The 22,219-nt window shown below is 41.2% G+C and overlaps 1 protein-coding gene across 1 annotated transcript; it reads left to right on the forward strand.

Annotated features, from left to right (window-relative positions):
* Nucleotides 1–659: 659 nt before the first annotated feature.
* On the forward strand, nucleotides 660–19,046 carry LOC135896745 (uncharacterized). Its single transcript, XM_070536298.1, has 10 exons — nucleotides 660–673; nucleotides 7,433–7,622; nucleotides 7,693–7,902; nucleotides 8,007–8,057; nucleotides 9,233–9,352; nucleotides 9,651–9,704; nucleotides 10,421–10,623; nucleotides 11,999–12,158; nucleotides 13,506–13,634; nucleotides 16,491–19,046. Exons 2-10 carry the CDS (start codon nucleotides 7,433–7,435, stop codon nucleotides 16,493–16,495), a joined length of 1,122 nt encoding a protein of 373 aa, XP_070392399.1. The 5' UTR covers nucleotides 660–673; the 3' UTR covers nucleotides 16,496–19,046.
* Nucleotides 19,047–22,219: the final 3,173 nt, after the last annotated feature.

Raw genomic sequence — 22,219 nt, forward strand, 5'->3', positions numbered from 1 at the left:
AGAACTCACAAATTAACTCTGCTGTGTCATAGAAGTATTCCATACATGAGTAAAAATTTTCTACAACAGTGTACATTACACCTTGCTTCCCTAATGCACAAATGTATTCAAGCCAGTATTTGATTAGTTTGGTATTCTAAATGTTTTCTGTGTGATTTAGTTTCTTTACAGGAACTTACTGTACAGCATCAGCAAGCAGTCTAATTTAAGATTTATGTGTGCTGGAAAAGGTGTTCTTTGCCGCTAGAATTGATAAAACATGGGTCAAGGCTTCCGTACAAGGACAAACTTCAATTTCACTCCACCACCATCAGCACTTGGCTGGCGCTTGCAAAATGAATCACATCAATTTTTTTTGGCGGCAGCAGTTGCGGCGGCATGTCCTCCTTCTAAGAAAATTCTTCTTGCCAACAGGTTGATCAGTGGCCTGTGTTCCTGCTCGTCCTTGGATCCTGCGTCGTCTGTGGCCACCGTGGTTTCATTTCCACGTGCGCTTGCACTCGCTGCGAGTGCTTTCAAGCGTCTGAGCCCTGTACTGCCTGCTGAGTCTGCGCGGACTGCACGTGACTTCAACGAGGACCATATAAGGACGCACACAACGGCACTGATTCAATTTGGCGGTAGCAGTTGCGGCGGCATGTCCTCCTTCTAAGAAAATTCTTCTTGCCAACAGGTTGGTTTATTACTTCTGTACACTATCTGAAAATTAATTCTGCCGCAACTGCTGCCAAAAGTTCTTGTTTTACTGTTCCTAGTGTATATGCTTCACTATGCCTACCACAGCGGAACTGGCGAAAAAAATTGCATCTCTTGAAGCAGTGCTGAACGAGAAGTTGGATACACTGATCGATGATTTAGTATCGCGAATTAACATCAAGCTACAGAATGTAGGACTAGGTGAGCACGCTTCCCTCTGTGAAAGTGTTCAGTTCATGAACAAGGAACTAGACACAATAAAACTAAAACAGGAAGAACTCGTAACCTCAAACAAGGCGCTCCTATCGCGTAACGAAGTGCTCGAAAGAAAAGTGGCTGATTTAGAGCAATATTCGAGAATGAATAATGTGGAAATTAAGGGAATCCCCACATCGCAGGGTGAAGACTGCGGAGTCATTCTGAAGCGAATTGGCGATGCTATCGAGTACCCTCTCTTACCCGCTGATATCGATACGGCTCACCGTGTTGCCTCTAAATCAAATGAGAAGAACATCATTGCTCGCTTCTGCTCACGGGATAAGAAAAACGAGTTCATCAGGAAGGCAAGAACAGCTAGGCTTCGCACTGACCACATTGGTTTCACAGGTGGCACTAGCACGCCTGTCTATGTAAATGACCACTTGACCATTGATAACAAAAAGATGTTCTCGAAGGCGCTGGCACTCAAAAAAGAAAATAAGTGGAAATACTTATGGACAGAAAACTGCCAGATAAAAGCCCGCAAAACTGATGATAGCAGAGTCTATCGCATTTTCACCGAGTCCGACCTTCGAATCTTCACGTGATTCACTATAACTATTTTGTTTCCATTTTTTTCCATGGCCTTCGTGTCTTACCGCAAATAAACGATCACTCATTCACTTCAATGCTCGTAGCCTTCGTAAGAACATAGATGGAATTAATAACTTCATTGCCTCACTTGACCATGTCTTCACTTTTATCTGCATATCGGAGACTTGGCTTTCTGATTCCGACAACAACATGAGCGGTTTTCCGTCTTATCAACCCGAGTATTGTCATCGTCCAACTAACAGTCATGGTGGCGCCGCCATTTCTGTTTCACAAGCTGTTACCTACGCTCGCAGATTTGATCTGGCAGTTAACGTGATTCATTGTGAGTCAGTGTGGATAGAAGTCGACCGGTCATTCCTTAATACCAACAAGAACTTGATCCTTGGTTGCATTTATCGCTCACCATCATCTTCCCTTAACGATTTCTTGCTTTCTCTTGATGCAGTATTGTCCAAGCTAGCTTTTGAAAATAAGGATGTGGTGATTGTAGGTGATATTAATATTAACTTACTTGACACTGAAGCTACCTCGTACACAACTTACACAGATTGTTTTGCTGGATTCGGTTTTGAATCGCTCATTGACTGCCCAACTAGGGTAGCCCCTCATGGGAGCAGTACACTTATTGATCACGTGTTATCTAACATATCACCATCGCCTTGCTCCGGGGTTATTAATACTGACATAACCGATCATTTTCCTGTTTTTCTCACATTTAACAATGAAATAAATGAGAACGATAATAGCTACTTTACTTCCGTATTTAGTGCAGATACCTTTATTGAAGCCCTCAGTGAAACTGACTGGTCGCCAATTAATTCTATGTCTGATCCCGAAGAAGCACTAAAGAAATTCTGCACTTTATTTTTATTGGCCGTTTCGACTAACACACGCACTGTAAAATGTGGGAAAAAGTATAAATATCCTCGCAACCCATGGATGACGGATGGTCTTCTAGAAAGTTTAAGAAAGAAGGAAAACATGTACAAGAAAACTAAACGTCAGCCCTTTAATACTAGACTAGCTAGACGCTATAGTAGATACTGTAAATTACTGAATGTTTTACTAAAGCAGGCGAAAAAAAAGTACTACGAAAATAAATTTGATCAGAATAAAGATAACCCCAAAAAGCAATGGCAGTTATTGAACACTTTTCTTAACAAATCGCCTATTAATGCCTCTATAACCAAAATAAATTACAAAGGTCTCACTCTTTCTGACCCCAACGAAATTGCTAATGCTTTTTCGGACTACTTTTCTTCTGTTTACACTAATAACAACATACATGCGCAGTTGCATAATACTTTGAGCCGTACGACACAATCATTCTTCTTGTTACCAGCTACACCAAATGAAGTGCGCTCCACGATTGCTAACCTTAAAAATACAGGGCCTGGCTTAGACAATATTTGTGTCAGGCATTTAAAACTGGTTGCGCATTTAGTTTGCGACACGCTCTGTAACATTATTAACCTTATGTTCAAAGAAGGTGCATTTCCTTCATTTTAAAAAAATGCCAAGATTATTCCTGTTTTTAAAAAAGGCGACAAACACACAGTTAATAATTACCGACCAAGTGAAATTCTGTCCTGCCTTAGTAAACTGATTGAGAAATTATTTGTTAAACGGCTTAATAACTACTTAACAAAGTTTAAATTGCTAAAGAACAATCAATTTGGTTTCCGTCCAGGAAGTTCCATGAATCTAGCTGTTCTATCTCTAACTGACTACATAAAAAAATGTATTGATGCGGGAAACTTAGTCGGATCTGTATTTTTAGACTTCAGTAAAGCTTATGACACGGTTAACCATCAAGTCCTGTTTAATAAACTTGACTCTTATGGTATAACTGGTCCTGCGCTAACATCCCAATGGACCACAGATATCCAGTGGATATCCGATTTAGATCCGAACGTCCACGTCCGGAAAACAATATCCGTGGTACGAACAGGGGACCTAGTTCTTGGGACGTAACATAATGTCCGCATACTTTGATACGGTGGACGTCCAGAGGATGTTTGTTTATGGATTGACCAGCGGTGTACGTCCCCCGGATGTCCGCCTAGGAATGCCTTGCAACGTCCATTGATTTATGCCCTGGACATAAGCATGCACAGATGCGAAGCTACAGGCGATGGTTACGATGATTTAATTCAATATTTATATCTCCCAAATCGAGCTATATATATATACCGCCGCCATAATATTAATCTCCTAGGTAGAACACTCGGGAAAAGACGAAATTCGCTGATTCACTAATTTTTTATTTAAGAACCCGGACTTTGAACACGGGCTAAAGAAAATCTGACCTAGCACTTGCGTGCGGATTTTTACCTTCATGTGCGGCCTCGCGCACCGTCCACAGTGTGGAGTACAAGGGCATCATTCTATAAAAAATAGTATGCTATAGTCCACGCGTTTATTCTGTTCTGTTCTGAGCAAATGAATGTTTGTATTGTTAACAAAACCGATGTTCCTGTTCTATTCACCAAGCCGTACCGTCGTACTAGAACTGTTTTTCATTCTATTTCAGCAACATGAATTATGCGCATTTGTATTCTGCTCAAACTACTAAAATTTTTGAAGGTATTTTGAATATTTAATAGGCTTTGTGGCATTTCGGTTTCAGTAGTTTACGTTACTCTTTTGTAATATGCACCTTCAATCGTCATAGTCATCAATGTGTGTGAAAAGCGACGAACGTGCCCCATTCGTGCCCCGTCACTAAACGTGCGCGCCGATTCGCTGGCTTCTGCGGGTGCCGTGGCGCGTTTTATATTATTGAATGCAGGTGCCTTTCTCGCGCGCCTTTCAAGTGACGCACTGCGACCTTGCACTTTGGAAACACGGTGAGAGATCTTTTGTTCCGTGCGTGTGATCCGAGGGCCAGTTTCTGCGCGGGTTGTACCGACTCTCTTCACAAAGTGCGGTTAAGGCTATTGTTAGTAGGCCTATTGCGTACAAGTGAAACTGCTTTGTTCTCGCTTCCTACGCACTGAATGTCGCGACCACCCGACAGGCGTGCTTGCGAGAAGGCAAGCAGGGAGACAAGGAAAGTTATTAATGTTTTTGCGAAAGAAGGAGTTCAGGGGGGTTGTGAAAGTAGCCGGCATGACTCGGAGCAAATAGCATTTGTTCAACCTCTCGAAGCACCACGTGACAGCGGTGGGAACAGCTTAGAAAACTTAAATCGCTCAATCGCGGGATTTGAAGAGCATTGTTACGAAGACCTCACGTCCGTAGACGCAGATGACAGGGAACAGTGGGCAGAAGTCAATCTTGAGTCTGGTAGTAGTGAAAGTGATAGTGAAGAGCGCACAAGCGTACATGACGGACTGCAGGATTCCTTGCGTGAATGGGCAAACGAATATGGTATCAAAAGAAGGGCGTTAACAGCTTTGCTGAAGACGCTAAGGACACAGGGGGGACTTCATCAGTTACCGGAGGATGGTCGTACACTTATGCAGACCCCTCGAAAAAACCTGGATGAATTTCCCATTTGTGCTTTGGCGCCAGGAAAGTATTGTCATTTCGGACTTGCTGTGGGTCTTCAGCGTTCATTGTCTCATGTAGAAAAGCTGCCAGCTGTAATTCCACTCTCATTTAATGTAGATGGCCTCCCCTTGTCAAAGAGCTCCAAAATGCAACTGTGGCCCATACAGTGCTTACCCCGTGGTTGCGGCAATGTGCCCCCATTTGTTGTGGGTGCGTTTGCTGGACAGTCTAAGCCATCCTCGTCTAATGATTTCCTGAGGCCTTTTGTTCGAGAGCTGCAAACTTTGCTTGTGCAAGGTGTGAATATCAATGGCGACACTGTTCAGGTGACAGTTGCCTCGGTCATCTGTGATGCTCCAGCGCGAGCTTTCGTTACTATGACAAAAGGCCATGGAGGGTACAGTGGTTGCGCAAAGTGTACAGTCGAGGGATCTTACATCAATGGAAAAGTAGTATTTTGCGACATGGACTGTCCGTTACGAACGGATGAGAGTTTCAGGGAGCAGCATGATGTTGAACATCACAAGGGAGAATCTTGCCTGTTGGACCTGCCCACTGACATTGTAAATGACCTCCCACTTGATTACATGCATCTTGCATTACTGGGTGTCATGCGGAAATTGCTCCAGTTGTGGATTTCTGGACCACTGCGGGTTCGTTTGGGACCTCTGGATAGGCACACATTCAATGAGAAGAGCAAGCTGCTAAATCCTCACATCCCTAGTGAATTTCCCCGTAGGCCACGCGGACTCGATGAGCTCGACCGCTGGAAGGCGGTTGAGTTCCGACTTTTTGTATTCTACACAGGCCCGTTGCTTCTCAAGTTCTGCCTTCGAGATGATCTATACCAGCACTTTTTGCTGCTCCATGCGTCGTTATCTATACTTGCAAACAAGGAGCTGTGTCGTGAGCATGCTGGTTATGCCGATGAGCTCTTGAGATGCTTTGTTTCACATTTCCGCGAATTGTATGGTGACGAGCATGTTTCTTTCAACGTGCACAGCCTCATACATCTTGCTTCTGATGTTAAAATACATGGAGAGCTAGACTCCTTCAGTGCCTTCCCATTTGAGAACAACATGCAGGTGCTCAAGAGGCAGTTGCGCAAGCATGGAAAACCCTTGGAGCAGCTGCGCAACAGGATGGTAGAGAGCCAGTCTTGGACACGCAGACAGACATGGGATGAAATTCCTGTACATTTTAGCCGTCCTCACAGTCGAGGAGAACTGCTGCCGGAATGCTGCCCTCCTGAATATGAAAGGCTGTCATGGGATGCATATACAATTGCATTGTCTAAAAGAGACAACTGCTTTGCACAGGATGGCCATGTTGTTCTGGCAAAAAACATAGCCTATATCAGAGGGTCTAAGCAGCCATGCATAATTGGCCAAGAGTTTCTCATCAAGGAAGATTTCTATTCTTTACCCTTTGAGTCTTCCAGAATGGGCATTTATGTTGTATCAGGGCTATCGGGCCTGAAGCCTTGGTCCCTGCACAACCTCCAAAAAATGGTGAAGCTGCCACTGAATGGAAAGTTTCTGGTTATTCCAGAGCTTCACACAATTTAAAGGCCTAGATTTAGCTAGCATTCGCAGAAACTTCAAATAATATCTGCATATTTATAGAGGTTGGTGTAGTGCAGTTTAATAATCCTGAAGTTTTTGCAGCCCTTAGTGGCTTACCTTACGTAACGTTTAGTTATTTGTGAAACATGCAGTGAAAAGGAGGGTAACAGTGAGCAATGAAAGAAATAAGCCTCAAATAATCCTGTAATTAACCCGTGCACACTCACTGTAGGGCAGTTCATCGCACAGTCCTATTCTGCTCAACCATATTTCCACAGGTTAGTATTGGCAGAATGCTGCCATGTTATGCCTTTATTTTCAAGGTTATTTATTGGCTGTTCATGACAAATGCCTGTCATATGTGGTTTGTGGTCTTGAGCCTGGTGGCTGATTAATGCTTGGCACAGATAGCTGGTCTATAAGAGTAGCAAAATGAGTGCCAAGGGTAGGACACTTCGACAAAGTAGTAGGATGCCACTAGAAAATTCGCAGGCATAGGATGGAGAGCCAGATCATGTTGGGCAAGGATAATCGGATTTCATTGGGAATGGCCTTTGACTGGCACTAAGATTAAATGGCTTGGTGACACATACCGCTCCCATCACAACTTGCTGCTGGGATAGTTGGTCCATAGGTGCAACGATCCATAATGTGGCTTATTACAGCCGACATTCAAACTAGCCAAAGGGCTTGAAATACTTGAACTTTAGTAAAACGGCTGTCCTTGGCTGCAGCCAACATTTAAAGAAGACATGTCATTATGGTGAAGGCAAGTCCCTTGGGAAAATGCTTTTTCACTGGTTCCAGGCAGAGGCTTCCCTTGTTTCGCCACCGCTGAATACTTCTGACGCTTCATTTTTCAGATGGCTTATGTGATCGCTGAGTTCGTTGAGGACAAACAGGTGGAGGTGGTGCCAGTGACCTGGGTGGAGGGTGACAAGTGTGCGTGGCCCGACAACCTCAAAGGCAACAGAGTGACATCCTTAGTAAAGAAATCTGTACCACCAGACACCTTCTGGAAGTGCTACAGCGTAGCAGTGAAAGGGGTATTTGGTATGTATCGTGTACATAAAAGCCTTTTTTGTTCTATACAAATCAGTTGAATGTTGAACTTTTGTTTTAGCAACATATGAACAAGCAAGGGCCAAACTTAATGACAGCCAGTATACATCAGACCTGGGCACAGGATCGGAAATGTCTCAAGGAAGAAGGACAAGGAGGCCACCAGCTCAGTGGTCTGACTCGGATGAGCCTGACACACCACCGCCACCCAAGAAGGCCAAGCAAAGCTCCAGCAAGCAAATTCCAGCTCCACCAAGCAACTTCCCACTAGGTGAATTCAAAATACTTGTTTCTACTACTTATGGTATCCTGACACTTAGCAGTTAAAAAGTAAATTTAATATATTTTGCTTACTGGTGAGTTATTATTTCCCAGGCCTCTCTTCTGCTTCTGCAGTGCAGCAAGACAGCTGTGAAGAGTCTGAAGGTATGTGACTGACATTTTATAGATAGTGCCTCAATGGTAATACAGTGCAAATCTATTTTAGCTTGAGCTTCCTAATCCACAAAGAATAAAGTGCTTCCCCATTGTGTAATATAAGCCATTAATTGAATTGTTCTTGTCACCTGTGAGGGCTTCGACATACGGGCTGACAAATCAAGGAATGGTCATACGTTTCCTTGTTGATTTTGGTTTGTGTTTCATTTTTCATGGCCACCTAACGTCTACTTTTGGCATAAATTCAAACCTAAGCACTTGTGACAGCAGTGTATTATTTCATTTCCAGGTTCACCCGCATTAAAGAACGTACACTTGTGGCTACTGTTTGCTCATAAACAGACTTGCAAGTCATTGTACATGACACATCTATATAGCAATGTAAAGCAAGCGTTCTGGCCAGTTATTTCCTGTTTGAATTTCAGTTTATGCTGTTAGGGTGTTAAACTTCTGTTCAAGTGAGAAGTAGGCTCTTGGCAGCTATGTTGATAAACCAGCATGATTAATTTTGAATTGGATAATGGGTCATGTCATATAGTTAGCCGACTTGCTTCATTATTTATTATGTACATTGAATGTTTTAATGCTAAAGCTTGAGGTTACCTTCTTACAATTCATTTGCAAACTGTCTTGATGTATTAGAGGAGCGATTTGCATAGCTGTGAAATTACACCTTTAGAATGTAAAAAAGAAACTGTTCTGGGCATGAGGTTGCAGGCTCAATTTTGAGCTGCAATATGATTTGGAGCGGGATGCATAAACACATGCATTGCGCATTGGGTGCACATTACAGGACCCTAGGTGGCCCAAGTTCAGAAAACATACTTCAGTGCCTTTGATAGATGGTATGTAGCTTTGGGACATAAAACACCATGAAAAGAAAGAAATGAGTTTATAAAATTGAAATGTCCATGGTGTGTTGCAAGCAAATTGTGAACTCACTAAAACTTTACATCATGCCTGTAAAGTGACCACAGAGAATGCAAGTCAATGCACTGATGAGTTGGTATGCCAACCTATGATATTGAACATGTAAACAAAATGCAGACTGCAACTGCAATCATTTGCTTAGCACTCTTGCATTTTGGAGCATCCTATGGAATGTCTACCATATATGTGTATCAATAGCATGACATATGTTCACTATAGCTATGCATTCACAGGTTCACTGCAATCACTCTCTGCAGATGTGAATGACATGCCGCAAGGTGGTGCAGGTGGCCCTAGTTCACACAGTGCAGATGGCTCCAGATCATACACTGCAGGTGGCTCTAGCTCACACAGTGAGTTTTGATAAATCTTGCTTTTACTTTTTTTTCAGTGAAGGGCTATAATTTTTAATGTGGCAGTTCTGTCATATGTTTAACTTCATGTGTATGTAAGCCAAAAAGTTTCTAAGATGTATCTGTGGCTTGTTCCTAACTTCACAACTGGAATGCACTTTGCAGCTGCTAGCGACAACCTGGAGATGAGCAGTTCTGGTAGAATGTTAAATGGGCTGGGGTCCCACAATGTGACAGCCTTTGATATTAGTGCAAAGGACAAGCATGCATTAAATGCTCACTATTCTTTACTGTGCAGGTGACCAACGGACTTGTGTACCCTCAGGTTCCCCTGACGAACTTTCAAACAATAGTAAGCTTTCATTGTACTATAATACTTCACTACAAAATTTTTTTAAGTTGTGAATGTACTTTAACGTGTGATGGCATTACTTACATAAACTTGCAAATACGCAGTTTTTTTTCACTGTGTGCCTAAACGCCCATTGCATGAACACTGTTTTGTTGTTGTTTTGTTGTTGTTTTGTTTTGAGTCTTGCTCTGAAGTTCGTGTAGTAGCGCATACCTGCAGTCACAAAAGCTTCAAAGGCAATGTGTGCGTGTTCAGACTGTTGTAAAGAGGCTATTTATTGAGACCCCTGTTTCAAATCTATGTTGTTCCATGGCCTCAAGCCATTCAAAGGAAGGGTGCATCTGTCTCATTAGGTTCAATGTAGCAGGCATGGTGCAAAGCATTATAAATTCGTTATATGTTGCAACTTGATTGTGCCTTATTTTGTATTGCTGATGTGTGAGAAGCTGCCAGTTTCTAGGACAATGCAATGTTCTTTGTTTCAGAATAAATTGCTAGCAGTTAGAAAATTGTCTGATATTTTAGTAGCACATCAAAATGTTTTTATGAAAGGGCATTTCTTTACCTAAAGTGTACTAATCAAAGACACTCTTACATTCCAACATACCTTGCAAAAATAATTGCCTGTAATCTGTGATGAGAAAAAAAAATGGCCTATGAAATGCCTACCTGGTTTGGTTCCTGACTGCCACATTTCCTTCCTTTTGTGTTTGAAGGCTTCAAGAAGCATGTGCTCCGACTGCTCAACATCGTACGTTTTACGCAACAACACCATGGGGATTTGCTTGAGAAGTTGTGCAACATGTATGCAAAGCAGCCTCTTGGTGGAACTGATCCACTCATCGAGTGCCCCTTCCGCAGCTTGGAAGATTTTATGGCTTTTGATGAAAGCCTGGACAAAGAGAAGACTGCGAGTTTGGTACGTAGTTTTCCTGAATTTAGCATAGACAATAGAGAGCACTTGAATGCAAAAAAAAAGATATATATTCAGTGGTGTACGCCCCTGTTGCTTGTAGTTACAACTGCATGCTGTTGCATGAAACAGGTCAGTGTATATGAGGTTAGTGTAGCTGTACAGAAATAATCTTGCGAACATAACTTGCACAGGGACAATGCATGCTGCAATTGCCGAATGTATGCTTAAGAATGAGATTTCTGTGTCTGTACTGAAAACCATTTGCAGTTACGACTAATGTATGCTGAATGACTTAAAGTATGCACGACAGTATGCGCCAACATAAACCCTACTTGAGATAAGCCCAATGCACAAAATACTTACTGACAAGGTTGCATTTTACAAATATCTTCCAGCAACTTCTGAGCTTAGATACACTTGAATTCATAATTATGAGCTATTGCTTTGTTGGAATGCTAAAATTTCTACCAGCAAAGGAAGAACATCTCTACATATCTGAAATTAAAATCTGTCACACCCCTCCATTACAGCGCTGGTATTCTTCATTGCACTATTCTACCATCTACTCTGTAAAGCTGATGTCTTGGAACACAGCTACACAGTGAACTGATCACAGGTGGTCTGATTGACCTTATCCAGGTGGTTTCAAAGGGGAAGAAGTGCAAAAACATTCATGTACCTTATGCTAGGTGCACATTAAAGGACCCCAGATGGTCAAAATTAACCTGGAGTCCCCCACTACGGTGTGCCATATAATCATCGTGGTTTTGGCACATAACACTCCAGAATTTAGTTATTTTTTACCCCTGTGTCTTTAGAGTTGCATCTTCCAATTGGCAATTTTTCTTGAAAATTGCTTGGGGAATATGCAGACCTTAAGCCCTGACATGTCGCTTAGCTGCATCAACTGTGTCATCCTACCTATGGCATGGTATTGTTGATTAGGTGTGAGCTGATGCATATGCATAATGCTCTGCATAGAAATGTGGCTACATTAGTGGAAAGTAGCAAACAGGAAGCCGCTGACCAGTCTCTGCCACTGTGGCAGTTGTGTAATAGCCTGATTGTGCAGTGGAATGGTTTCAGCAGCTATTCTTGGCAGAGTGCAAAGAAGACACACCTAGTCTTCTGCACCACAAGGCCATGTTAATGAATACGTAACTTCTTATAGGTCTCTTTGCTTGGAGTTGCTGTATGCTGAAGAAAATAACACTAAGACTTGCTGTTTCTATGGCATGAGAGTGCTGCATGACAGCTTCTTTTGTGAACATGTTTGCCAACGATGTCATGCAGCAGGCGTTTTCCAACTGGTATAGCCATACATTTAGTTTTCATTTTCTGTGATCGCACACATTTACTCGAAATCTGTTTTTTGCAGGTTCACGAGTTCACAGACCTTGGAGGGAGGAATGCCAGTGCAGCGACAAAGCGTATTCTTGCGTACACCCTTCATGATGACCTGGCCACACTTTTTTCGTGGGTTGGCCGAAAGGGGAAACTTAGTTTCTCTAGTCTGAAGACTACAGCTGCAATTATTGGTGAGTTGAAACTTCTCTTTATATCTTTTAATGAGTACGAGCACTAGGATGAACTTAATTTATGCTTTCGATAGACAGCTATTAAGCCTTTTATTACACCTTGGTTTAGTGCAAACAGTTCAATATAGTACACACCAAGCGCAGTGTGGCTTTGGGTCATCTACAGCAGCACTGCTGCTGCACCAGGTCCTCGTATATCGCTGGCTACTGGGAAGCGATTCATATGAGTGGACACGATGTTAGCGAAGGCTGGTGGTGTTGAGCAATCACCTTTGCTGCCACACAAGTCCTTTTATTCCAGTGCACTGAGCTATTGTAATGATAGCTTTTGGGTGTGTTGTCGATCACCTGGTGGTGGCTGATGAAAATAATATAGTGTCTAGCATGAGGTATTTTAGTAAGGATTAGTTGCATTCTGCTCTCTATTTTGCTACCTAGTCTATAGTTGTCAGTAAGTCTAAAAGATATCACCAGCGTTGCTTGTTGGGATTTCATTAGAGCTTTTCAAGTTCCATTTCTTACACAGTGAAGTCTGCCTTTTATGTGTTTTGTTCTTTTTATGCATTTTTCTTAAAGGGAAGCTTTCGCTCGGGTGCTGCTATCTAACTACATGGAAAAGCAGAAATCATTTTTCTCGCAGTCACTGCAATGAAATTCATGAAGTTACCTTTAAAGGAAAAAGTTAAATTCATGGCGTCAAATGTTTTACAAGAATCCTAAATTTTACAAAATTTGAACTAAACTGTGATGTTCATAACTGTATCTCAGCAATTCATTTTATTGCAATTCTGTAAGCTGGACCTAACGGTACGCCTAAATCAGACAAAATTGTTACATTTCACGTCGATCTCAAATATACTACCTATTAGTGAATAGGACATTTCCAAAACCCGTGTAGACATTCTAACAAGGTCATGTAAGCTGCTGCAAATTTCTCCCTCAACTTTGTCTGCTTTAGGTGATCTATGTAAAATAAAATTTACTGAAATGCGATATGTCTGATGCAGAGTTATATATTTGTAAAGCTTTTTTTAAATCTTTGTAAAAAATTACACCCTAAATCAAAATTTTGCTTCCAGCAGTGACTAGACCTTAATTTTCTCTCGCAAATTCAATAAATCCCATACAAAACAGTCTAGGTGCTGCTTCATAGGTGTTTCTTCACAGCATTAGAGTTGGGCCCGAGCTATAGCTTCGTATGTACAGTTGTGCATAAAGGACATGGACACACAAAAAAACAATGGGACGTACAAGGCGCATACGATACCTTAGTGAAGTAAAGCTTCATCTTAACATCCCAAGGTAGATTTGCTATTCTCACCATTAGTGGGAACTTTCTTATTTCAGTTGCTGCAAGACGGATGACAGAAGGCAGCACTAACGATATTGAAGACACCATCAAATCGTGGCTAAGGCATGCTCCAGAAAGGGCCGGTAGCCATAAGAAGCCAAGCGCTGAGGTCTGCCTGCCTCAAGGTATGCTTTTACCCCACTGATTTTCAGCAGCTTGAGAGGCGGTGCCGCATGTTGATTTCTTTAATCGCAGAATGTACCCTTTACTATCCGAATATTCACTTGATAACATTCCTTAGAGAAGAGCGAGTTGTAAGCGTGATTAAAAAATGTTGGTTGACTTCCGGCTAACTTTCGAAGAACATGCTTCAAGCATCGTTAATGCATTCTACAGAAAGTTAGGCCTTATATCAAAGATGACCGTACTTGTATAATGATCGCACTTTTTTGTCAAAAAAATTTATGCAAATTCAGGGGTGCAATTCAGGTTAAATTTCCCACGAAAAGAATTCTTTTTTTCATCCCGCATTTGCTGCGGGATGACAAGCAGGCAGCTGCTGCTGTCAGTTCGGGACATCAAAACAAAAATGGTGGCCGGCGGAGGAAGCTGAACGGGATTATTTTTCTTCTTGTGAGTACATTAACGTGCATTGAAACAGTTTCTTCCGTATCAGTAATGAATAATATCGTTAATATCGGCAAGTTTGCGACAGTAGCGTAGCCATGTCCAATTTGAGAGGACAGAAACAGAGAGGGGCACGCTTGGCTGCCAGTGACATAGAAACACATGGCGGGCACGCTGTGGAAACTGCAGCATTTGTCTTCACTGCTATCCTAATACGGCACGTTTCTGCTAAGGGTGGGCGAATATCTTAGCTGCGTTACGAGCGTCGGTGTATTAATAGGGTACACTTCTTCTTCTAACGTATCAGTGCAAACGTGACTACTATTGTTGCTACTCGCGATTTGTTGCGTGCCTACGAGTGCATACGAGAAGAATCGAAAGGCGCCGTTTGTGTTGTTGTTGACCAAAACCATTATGAAGCCTACAAATAATAAAGCCGAGACAAGTTTGGTTGTAGCTTTTTTTTTTTTCAAGGAAGTGTGGAAAGTGATGAAAGGAATGAAATGAGGCATCTGTTAAGAAAGAGAAAGTTGGGTGTGTGCAGATCACTTGGTATGTCTTCAAGAGTTGTTCACATAGCATTCGACAGATGGTAAGCGCGATCATCGTTAGCTAGACTTGGCACACAACATATCGCTGTGACAAGTTCAGGGTGCGATCATTACACGGGAAAGAAAAAAATCAAATTTTGACAACAAAATTCAGGGGTGCGATCATTATGCGAGTAAATAGAGTAAAGAGTTTACGAATGTGAGCTGTGTTATTCTCTCGTATTCTTTGTTTGTCCGCTCGAAGCTAAAGTTTAGTTCTGTTGTATGGAACTGTATTAATTTGACTGACTAATGTTGCAAAAATTGTATGTGTTCAGTGTTGTTTCATTTGTGTCCTGTACAATCCATTTCTTGGACGCCGTGTATCTTATGCCTACGAGTGTGTACTGCGCATGTATAATATTAGACCCCTACAAATAAGGCGGAAATACCGTGATTACTTCACAAACACTTCTCCTATCCGCAGTTACTGTGAGCTGTAACGTTATGCATGCCTCGCCCTAAATTGCTTAATCCTAGCATTTTATATGCGAATTCCTCTTGCACCTCTAACGCTATAACAATCTCTTGTAACACAACAAAGTGCCTTGCATCGTGATCTTGATATATTAGCTCTACTATTTGCTCATTATCTGGCTCGTGTATTTGATTAATTCAATTTTTTGTTGCACTTTGTACCGCTGTTGTTTGAGATGTTTTATTTTTTGGTTTTGTGTTCTTTGTGTAACAGAAATGCAACAATATTAAGGCATAATAGCTGTTCTTGGGCACTTTTAGAAAAAAACTCAAAAAATGAAATAAGTAAATTAAGTTACCACTTAGCAACATGAATTCACATCATAATAGTGGCCACAGTGGCTTTCCACTAGAAATGGACATGGGTTTCTCCAACTGAGTTGCATGGCTCAGTTGGAACTGTTTAATACTTAGCTCAAGCTTCTGCATTGTGATCAAGACTGATGTTTTAAAGCAGCCTAAATGTAGGCCAGTATGACTACACTGCTAGTAGTTAACTGGTTTTCTGAATTAAAAATTTACTGTTGTCTGTACTTCATTTATGTATGTGTACATAGTTCAGTCTCTGCTTTTAGAGGAGCCTTCCGTGAATGTAGCTGACATAAAAGACAGCTCTAGTTCAGCATGCATCAGCTGTGATTTTAGGTTAGAAGTGATAAATGGTGTATTAAAGTCAAGCCTGTGCATTTTTTGCATTAAGAATGAAAAGAAAAAGACCTAATAGTTGCGTATTACCTAGGATCATGCTGCAGTCATACTCGTAGCACATAAGCCTAACTTGCTGTGTGGGTGGGACGAACACTCACAGCACTAACAGGTTTATCAAAAAGGGATTGGGAGAGGGATTATGTTGAACATACTTCTTAAATATGCCCTTGCCAACTGCTATCCCAAGTGTACATGAATACAGCAGCTTAGATGATGCACCACAGAGGTTTGGCATGCAGGTTTGATCTCTAAATATGGGTACCACTTCTGCTGTATAAACAGGAAGCTCTCCCATGAGTAACAATCTTCATAGCACAGGTGTACCTGAATGAAGTGAATGTAGGTACGTACACTAGATTAGAACAGAGTGGGAGACCAGTGCGATGCATTATAATGCTGTATGCATGCACGTTTCCTATGAGTGCCACTGCATTTTTGCATCTGATTTGACTGCAAAAGTGCGCTTTGAAAGCTAAAACCAGCTGTCTACAGCATGGCTGGCCCCTTCAGGTTGCCACTCATATGAGCAGGATGTTGATTTTGCAATGGCTTGATCATTATCCACAAAGCAGGCTTGTACTCGTTTGTTTCCCCAAACCTCGCATTTTTTTATCATTCTGCCCTTTTACTTTCATGCAGAATAAGTGGAGGCCATTCCATTGTAAAGCACTGCAGCTATGACCTGAAGACTGCACAGGCATCAGAGGCTGCTTGGTTGTGGGCGTGTGCATCTGGTGGAACTTAGGGGATCTGCTGGGCTACGCCAAGGCATGTTTCGTGGACTAGAGGCAGCTACTCAGAGATTTTTTTTTTAACTTTGCACAGTGCAATTGCAGAATTTTTTTTCATGCATTGGAAGGATTCTGCCTGTCATCTGCATTGTCAAATCACTTGCAAAGTCATGCTCTTGCTAGGCTCCATCAATATAGTTTTGTGCAGAATTTGTGTGCGAGAACTTTTTATTGTTTTTGTTTTTTAATGTCATGGCAGTCTTCTGTATTGGTGAAATTGCTACCATTGCAAAGCCATGGTTTTCTGAAATGCTGTTATTCTGCTACTGTACAAAACTTGTGTGCGAAATACTTACATTAGACGCAAGATCTTTTTACCTCAATATTTCAGAGTATTTCTGTTTGTTCTGTATGTGCATCTACATGTCCACCCATTGTTAGCATAAACACACCAGTGCATGGTTCGTGCACAATGCAGTGCACAAGCGGCAAAAACCACATGCATGTGTGAAATGCTAAGGCAGTGTATTCCGTGGGATCGTTGCCCAGATTTCTCTGCACAGAAGCGGTTGGCTTGCCAGGAATAAATTTGACTGTTTTGCAGTCTTGCTCATCTGCCTGAGACCTAGCTCGCAAGGAGGATCCTGAATCCTTTGCTTGTATCTGTAGGCCACCGTCGTAAGTGGCACATTCACTGTTGCATAAATCCCACGCTTACTGTAGCCCTACTGTGAAGTGTCCACAATCTGTCCTCTTTGCATGGCTGTGAGAATCCCAGCCATTTCCTGTTTCTGAGCGCAAGGAATGAAAAGACTGCGACGCATGCCTTAGTGGCAATTCAGAGGAACCCTCAAAAGACCAAATAAATATGTTAGCTTTTTTATCCTGCAATTGCAGCTTGGACTGACCCCGACATATACGGGCATCACTGAAGCATGCTGTGCATAAGTATAGCAAACAAGCTGCTCCTGTTGCATTATGCTAGTGTCGTGTTCTGCCGTGCTCTATCTGTGAAATGAACACATACTGGCCTATTGTCCAAAGCACTTTTTGTCACTGGATCTTGAGGGTTTTTCTAACCTCTGCCTTTATTATGCATGTTGCTGCCTCTGCAAAGCTACCCCTTCGTGAGACCAATATTGTGCCTGTGTAAAATAACTTGTGAGAGCTTTTTACTTTATATATTTTTTATGTCATGGAAGATTCCTTTTATATTGCTGCTGCTGTAAAGCCATACTTGTGGGACTATTGTTGCGCATATGTATAGACTTTTGTGCAAGATACTTTTAGCAAGACCAACTTTTTTTTAATGTTTTGGTCATTTGTGTCCTACACTATGAGCATCTTGCTTATAAAAGCAAGGATGCACTTTATTGAAGTGCTCTTAGTGTGTTTTAGTACAGAACTTTTGTGCAAGATACTTTTATGATATATTTTGTATTATGGGAGGATTCTAGTCACTTTCGTGCATATGTAAGTTGCTTCCAGTGAAGTGTCATTGTTCTTTGTACAAAAGAACTTTTCTGTGAAGTCTGATGGGTACGTCTACAGTTTTACAAGGTAGAAGTGCTACCACAGTCTATATGCAAGTTTAACATCTAGTCATTGAGCCAATGAAACAGCCAGTTTGTTTTTGCATCATGTGCATTGCTGTTGTTGCAAAGATGCCATTATGTGCGTTCTTGCAAGAAAATGTGTGCATAGTCATTGTGCCAGATATTTCTTGTTCTCTTGTACTGTTTGTTTAGCTTTGTTTGCGATATCACAGTTCAGGTGCCAATGCAGTCAGTTTATTCTAGTCTTTTTCCTTTATAAAGTGTATGTACATCACTGCATTAAGTTGACAATTCGAATTTTTCTGTGTTAAGGTCACTTCAAGAAGCATCTTTAGTTCTCTTCTGTGCCCCTGTACTGATCTTGTCAATGTCAACATATACTCCTGCTGGCATCTTTTGTGATTTTCAATTTCTTGTGGGTCCTTATGGGCATTTCTTTAATGTGTTCAGGCACAGGTTATGTTTTGCTGTGCCAAGCACACAGGCATGTTCTTACAGTATGCTTTTTGAATAAAGATCCAATGTTTCTGCAGTTTATGCGCAAGTCTATGCCTCAGTTAGGCCATCCTAAAAAGCTGAGCAAGTTTTATTAAAAGGCTTATTACATCATTTGAATTCACATTCATGCAGCTTAATATCTACAACTTTGATGACTATTGGAGTTGATACATAATGCATATTCTGGCTTATTCTGTGCATTTGGAAACTGCACATATACATTTCTGATGCCTGTGTACCAATGGAACTTACATTAAATATGTTGAACGTGCCAGTTTGCAACATGTGCTTCTGCCGTGGATGTTGTGTCCACGTACATTTTCACCTTTGCAACCTGCACCAGTAAGATGGTCCCAGTTCCTTTAGCGGCACTTAATTATTTGTGGATGCAATTTTCACAGTAAAGGAAGTGCAGCATATCCCTGTAACTGGTACATTGGTTCTTAGGCATAGCACAGCTTCTAAAGCATTGAAAAAGCCGCAGTACCAGCAAGGTGACACCCCAACAAAACCGAACAATGGATAAATCCCGGATTTATCATGGATGTCCTCTGTACATCTCGTGGACGTTTCTGTAATCAATATCCACATTTAAAATCCCACAAATGTCCCTGGGATGTCCATGTCCAGATTGTTTTATCCAGCGGACATTGTTTGGATATTTAGTTTTAAAAACGTCCATTTTTAAGGTCCGACGGATGTCCGAATGTCCGATAAGGGCATACACGGGACGTCCGATTGAACGCCTTTTTTTTGCACGGGACGGTCCCTCAGATATCCGCCGTATGTAATCTGGATTTGTGGGGATATCCGGTGGATGTCCAAACGTCCGGCGCTAAACGTCCATCGGATGTACTGTGGATTATTTGTGGTCCATTGGGATTCTTAAAAAATTATTTACTTGACCGGCCGTACAGAGTACATGCAGCAAATACTTTCTCAGTAACAAAATGTATTAACCAAGGTGTACCACAGGGATCAGTTCTGGGCCCTTTGCTTTTCCTTTTATATATTAATGATCTTCCGGATTCTCTTAACTCCACCAACTGCGTTCATTGCATTTTATATGCAGATGACACAACCATATCTTCATCTGACAAATCTGTTACTACTCTTACTTCTAAATTAAATATTGCATTAAGTAACATTATAAAATGGTGTAGCAACAATTACTTACTTCTTAATCCTTTAAAAACTAAATTTATGTTATCCAAACGTGCTCAAAGGGCCTTAACTTCTATTCCTGAAGTGAAGCTTGGAATTCATTCAATTCCCGTTAGCACCGATGTCACTTTTCTTGGCATACATCTTGACCCTAACCTTACATTTCGCTCTCACTTCCAACATCTCAAGCACAAGACTGCGTTTGGTATACGTGCATTAATCAAAGCTCGCCCTTTTTTTTCTCGTGAGGCTCTGCTAGCGTTGTATTATGCGTTCATTCATAGTCACATTAATTACGGCATTGTTTCATGGGGCAACACGTACGCTTGTCACTTATCATCAATTCAACATATCCAAAATCAGTCAATACGCATTATCACTTCTAGCTCCATGCAGTCTAATGCCTCTTTGTTACTTCGAGCGTATAATATCTTGCCTATTATTAATTTGTTCCAGTTTAACATACTCGTCTTACTCCACAGGTTGCTTCATAATAACCTTACGTTTCCGTTCATTGCAACTGACCTTTTGCAGAATAAAAATATGACCAGATTTGCGGCTAACAACAATTTCTTATTACCCATGGTTCATACCAATTACGGCAAAAAAACATCTTCCTTCGCTGCTATTTCTCTTTGGAATGAATTACCATCAACCATAAAATCCTGCACTTCTCTTGCAATTTTTAAAAATCCCCTTAAGCATCATTTCCTGCGATAACTTAACTACGATCTGGCGGTGTACCTTTGACTTTTATCTCATATGTCATTTCATGTATTTCACCCATGCTTTTTTCCGACTTTATTTTATAACGTGCTTTTCCTGTTTGATTGTAAATGACATGTCTAATGATGTATTTGATCTGTAGATGTTGTTTTATAATACGCTAATTTGCTGTCTAATGATATGACCATCAATGTTGTTATTATTAACCGAGGGTCCCACTACAGTTCTTTGAGTTTGGGACCCTCGTCTGTATATTCGTCATGTAATTACTCATGTTTTTCGAACCAATAAATCTGAATCTGAATCTGAAAGTAACTTGTGCCAGACTGTTTTTTAACCTTATTCTGAGGAGATCACAAATAGATCTGTGGAGGCTCCTGCGTCTGAGATATAGATTGCGCTGCAACATATGTGCGTGTAGAACAGGCATGATGCTGAGGGTTCCAGCAGTTTGCAGAGGTGCTTTTAAAATTTTGTCATGACTGCAATTTTACCTGTGCTGTTTTTTATCACCTATTTCAATAATATCATTGGAGGTGTTATCAGAATTTATCAATCTCTTTGCTCTGGCCCATTAGCCTGCCACATTTGCCTTTTCACTAGGTGGGCAATTATTCTGCATGGACCATTACTTGAATACACCTTTTTGTGCGCAGTGGCTTCTCAGTTGCAAGTCAGCATAGATGCTCAGAATTACCTGAGGCTATAGATACACTGATGAATTTGCCACCTATACGAATCACTTTGCACTTCCTCACGCAAACAGCATGTTAACACTTCCAAGTCAGTGGGCAATGTTATCGTTTGATCACATCATCAGATACTTTCAACTTTGTATGACGCATCATCCAAGGTGTTGCGTCATTTGTGTGAAGTATTGCCCGAAGCCAATTGGGGTCACATGAAAATATATCAACAAAAGTGATTGATCCAGCTAGGAGTGTTGCTTTGGAACACTACTTTATCACCAGCCCTCCTTTGCATGCTACCTACTTACTCTGTACTGTGTCATGTTTAAGTTTGAAAGAAAGGCAACAGCTAGGCAGCGCAAAATGTCAAACTTGCTTTTAGTTCAACAATATAAAACGCTATTTAACTTTTTAATTAAGTTAGTACATTATTTACCTGCAGAGTGAATTACTGTTTTAAACTGATTATATTTTGCAGGAAGCTTCTCAGACTTGTTTGACAGGTTGATAAGTTGCTTTTTAGCCACAAAACATCATGCAATAATTTAAAGGCTAACTTTGACTCTGCTATGCAACTTAATGACTATATGCCAGGAACAAGGTCTCCGAGTTGTGGCGCTGGCTAACACTCCCAGGGTTCTACTGGAACACATAAATACCCAAGAAAGTGGATGGGAAAACGACGCCGCTGTAGCTCAATTGGTAGAGCATAGCACGCGAAATGCGAAGGTTGTGGGTTAAGTTTCCACCTGCAGCAAGGTGTTTTTTCATCCACTTCAATTTCCATTAATTTATCGTTTCTTTATTTAATTTATTAAGCACAAGTAATTTCCCCTATGTTGTCCTTGGTGTCGGTGTTTGTTGGCTTCTTATGATAGGAAATATACTAGTCATTTTAAACATCATCGCATACATACCTTAAGATACCCGTAATTTAAGTGAAAGGAGTGCTTAAACTTATTTTCAATGTGAGCAAAACTTCTTACTTAGCACATATTGCTAAT

The sequence above is a fragment of the Dermacentor albipictus genome, chromosome 3, assembly GCF_038994185.2.
Source record: "Dermacentor albipictus isolate Rhodes 1998 colony chromosome 3, USDA_Dalb.pri_finalv2, whole genome shotgun sequence".
Lineage (NCBI taxonomy): Eukaryota > Metazoa > Arthropoda > Arachnida > Ixodida > Ixodidae > Dermacentor > Dermacentor albipictus.

Bases quoted from the DNA above. Each gene is read 5' to 3' on its own strand.
- LOC135896745 (XM_070536298.1), top strand. From the start codon at position 7,433: ATGGCTTATGTGATCGCTGAGTTCGTTGAGGACAAACAGGTGGAGGTG. The intron at 7,903-8,006 runs GTGAATTCAAAA...ATTATTTCCCAG, and splicing joins ACCAAGCAACTTCCCACTAG to GCCTCTCTTCTGCTTCTGCA. The intron at 10,624-11,998 runs GTACGTAGTTTT...TGTTTTTTGCAG, and splicing joins AAGAGAAGACTGCGAGTTTG to GTTCACGAGTTCACAGACCT.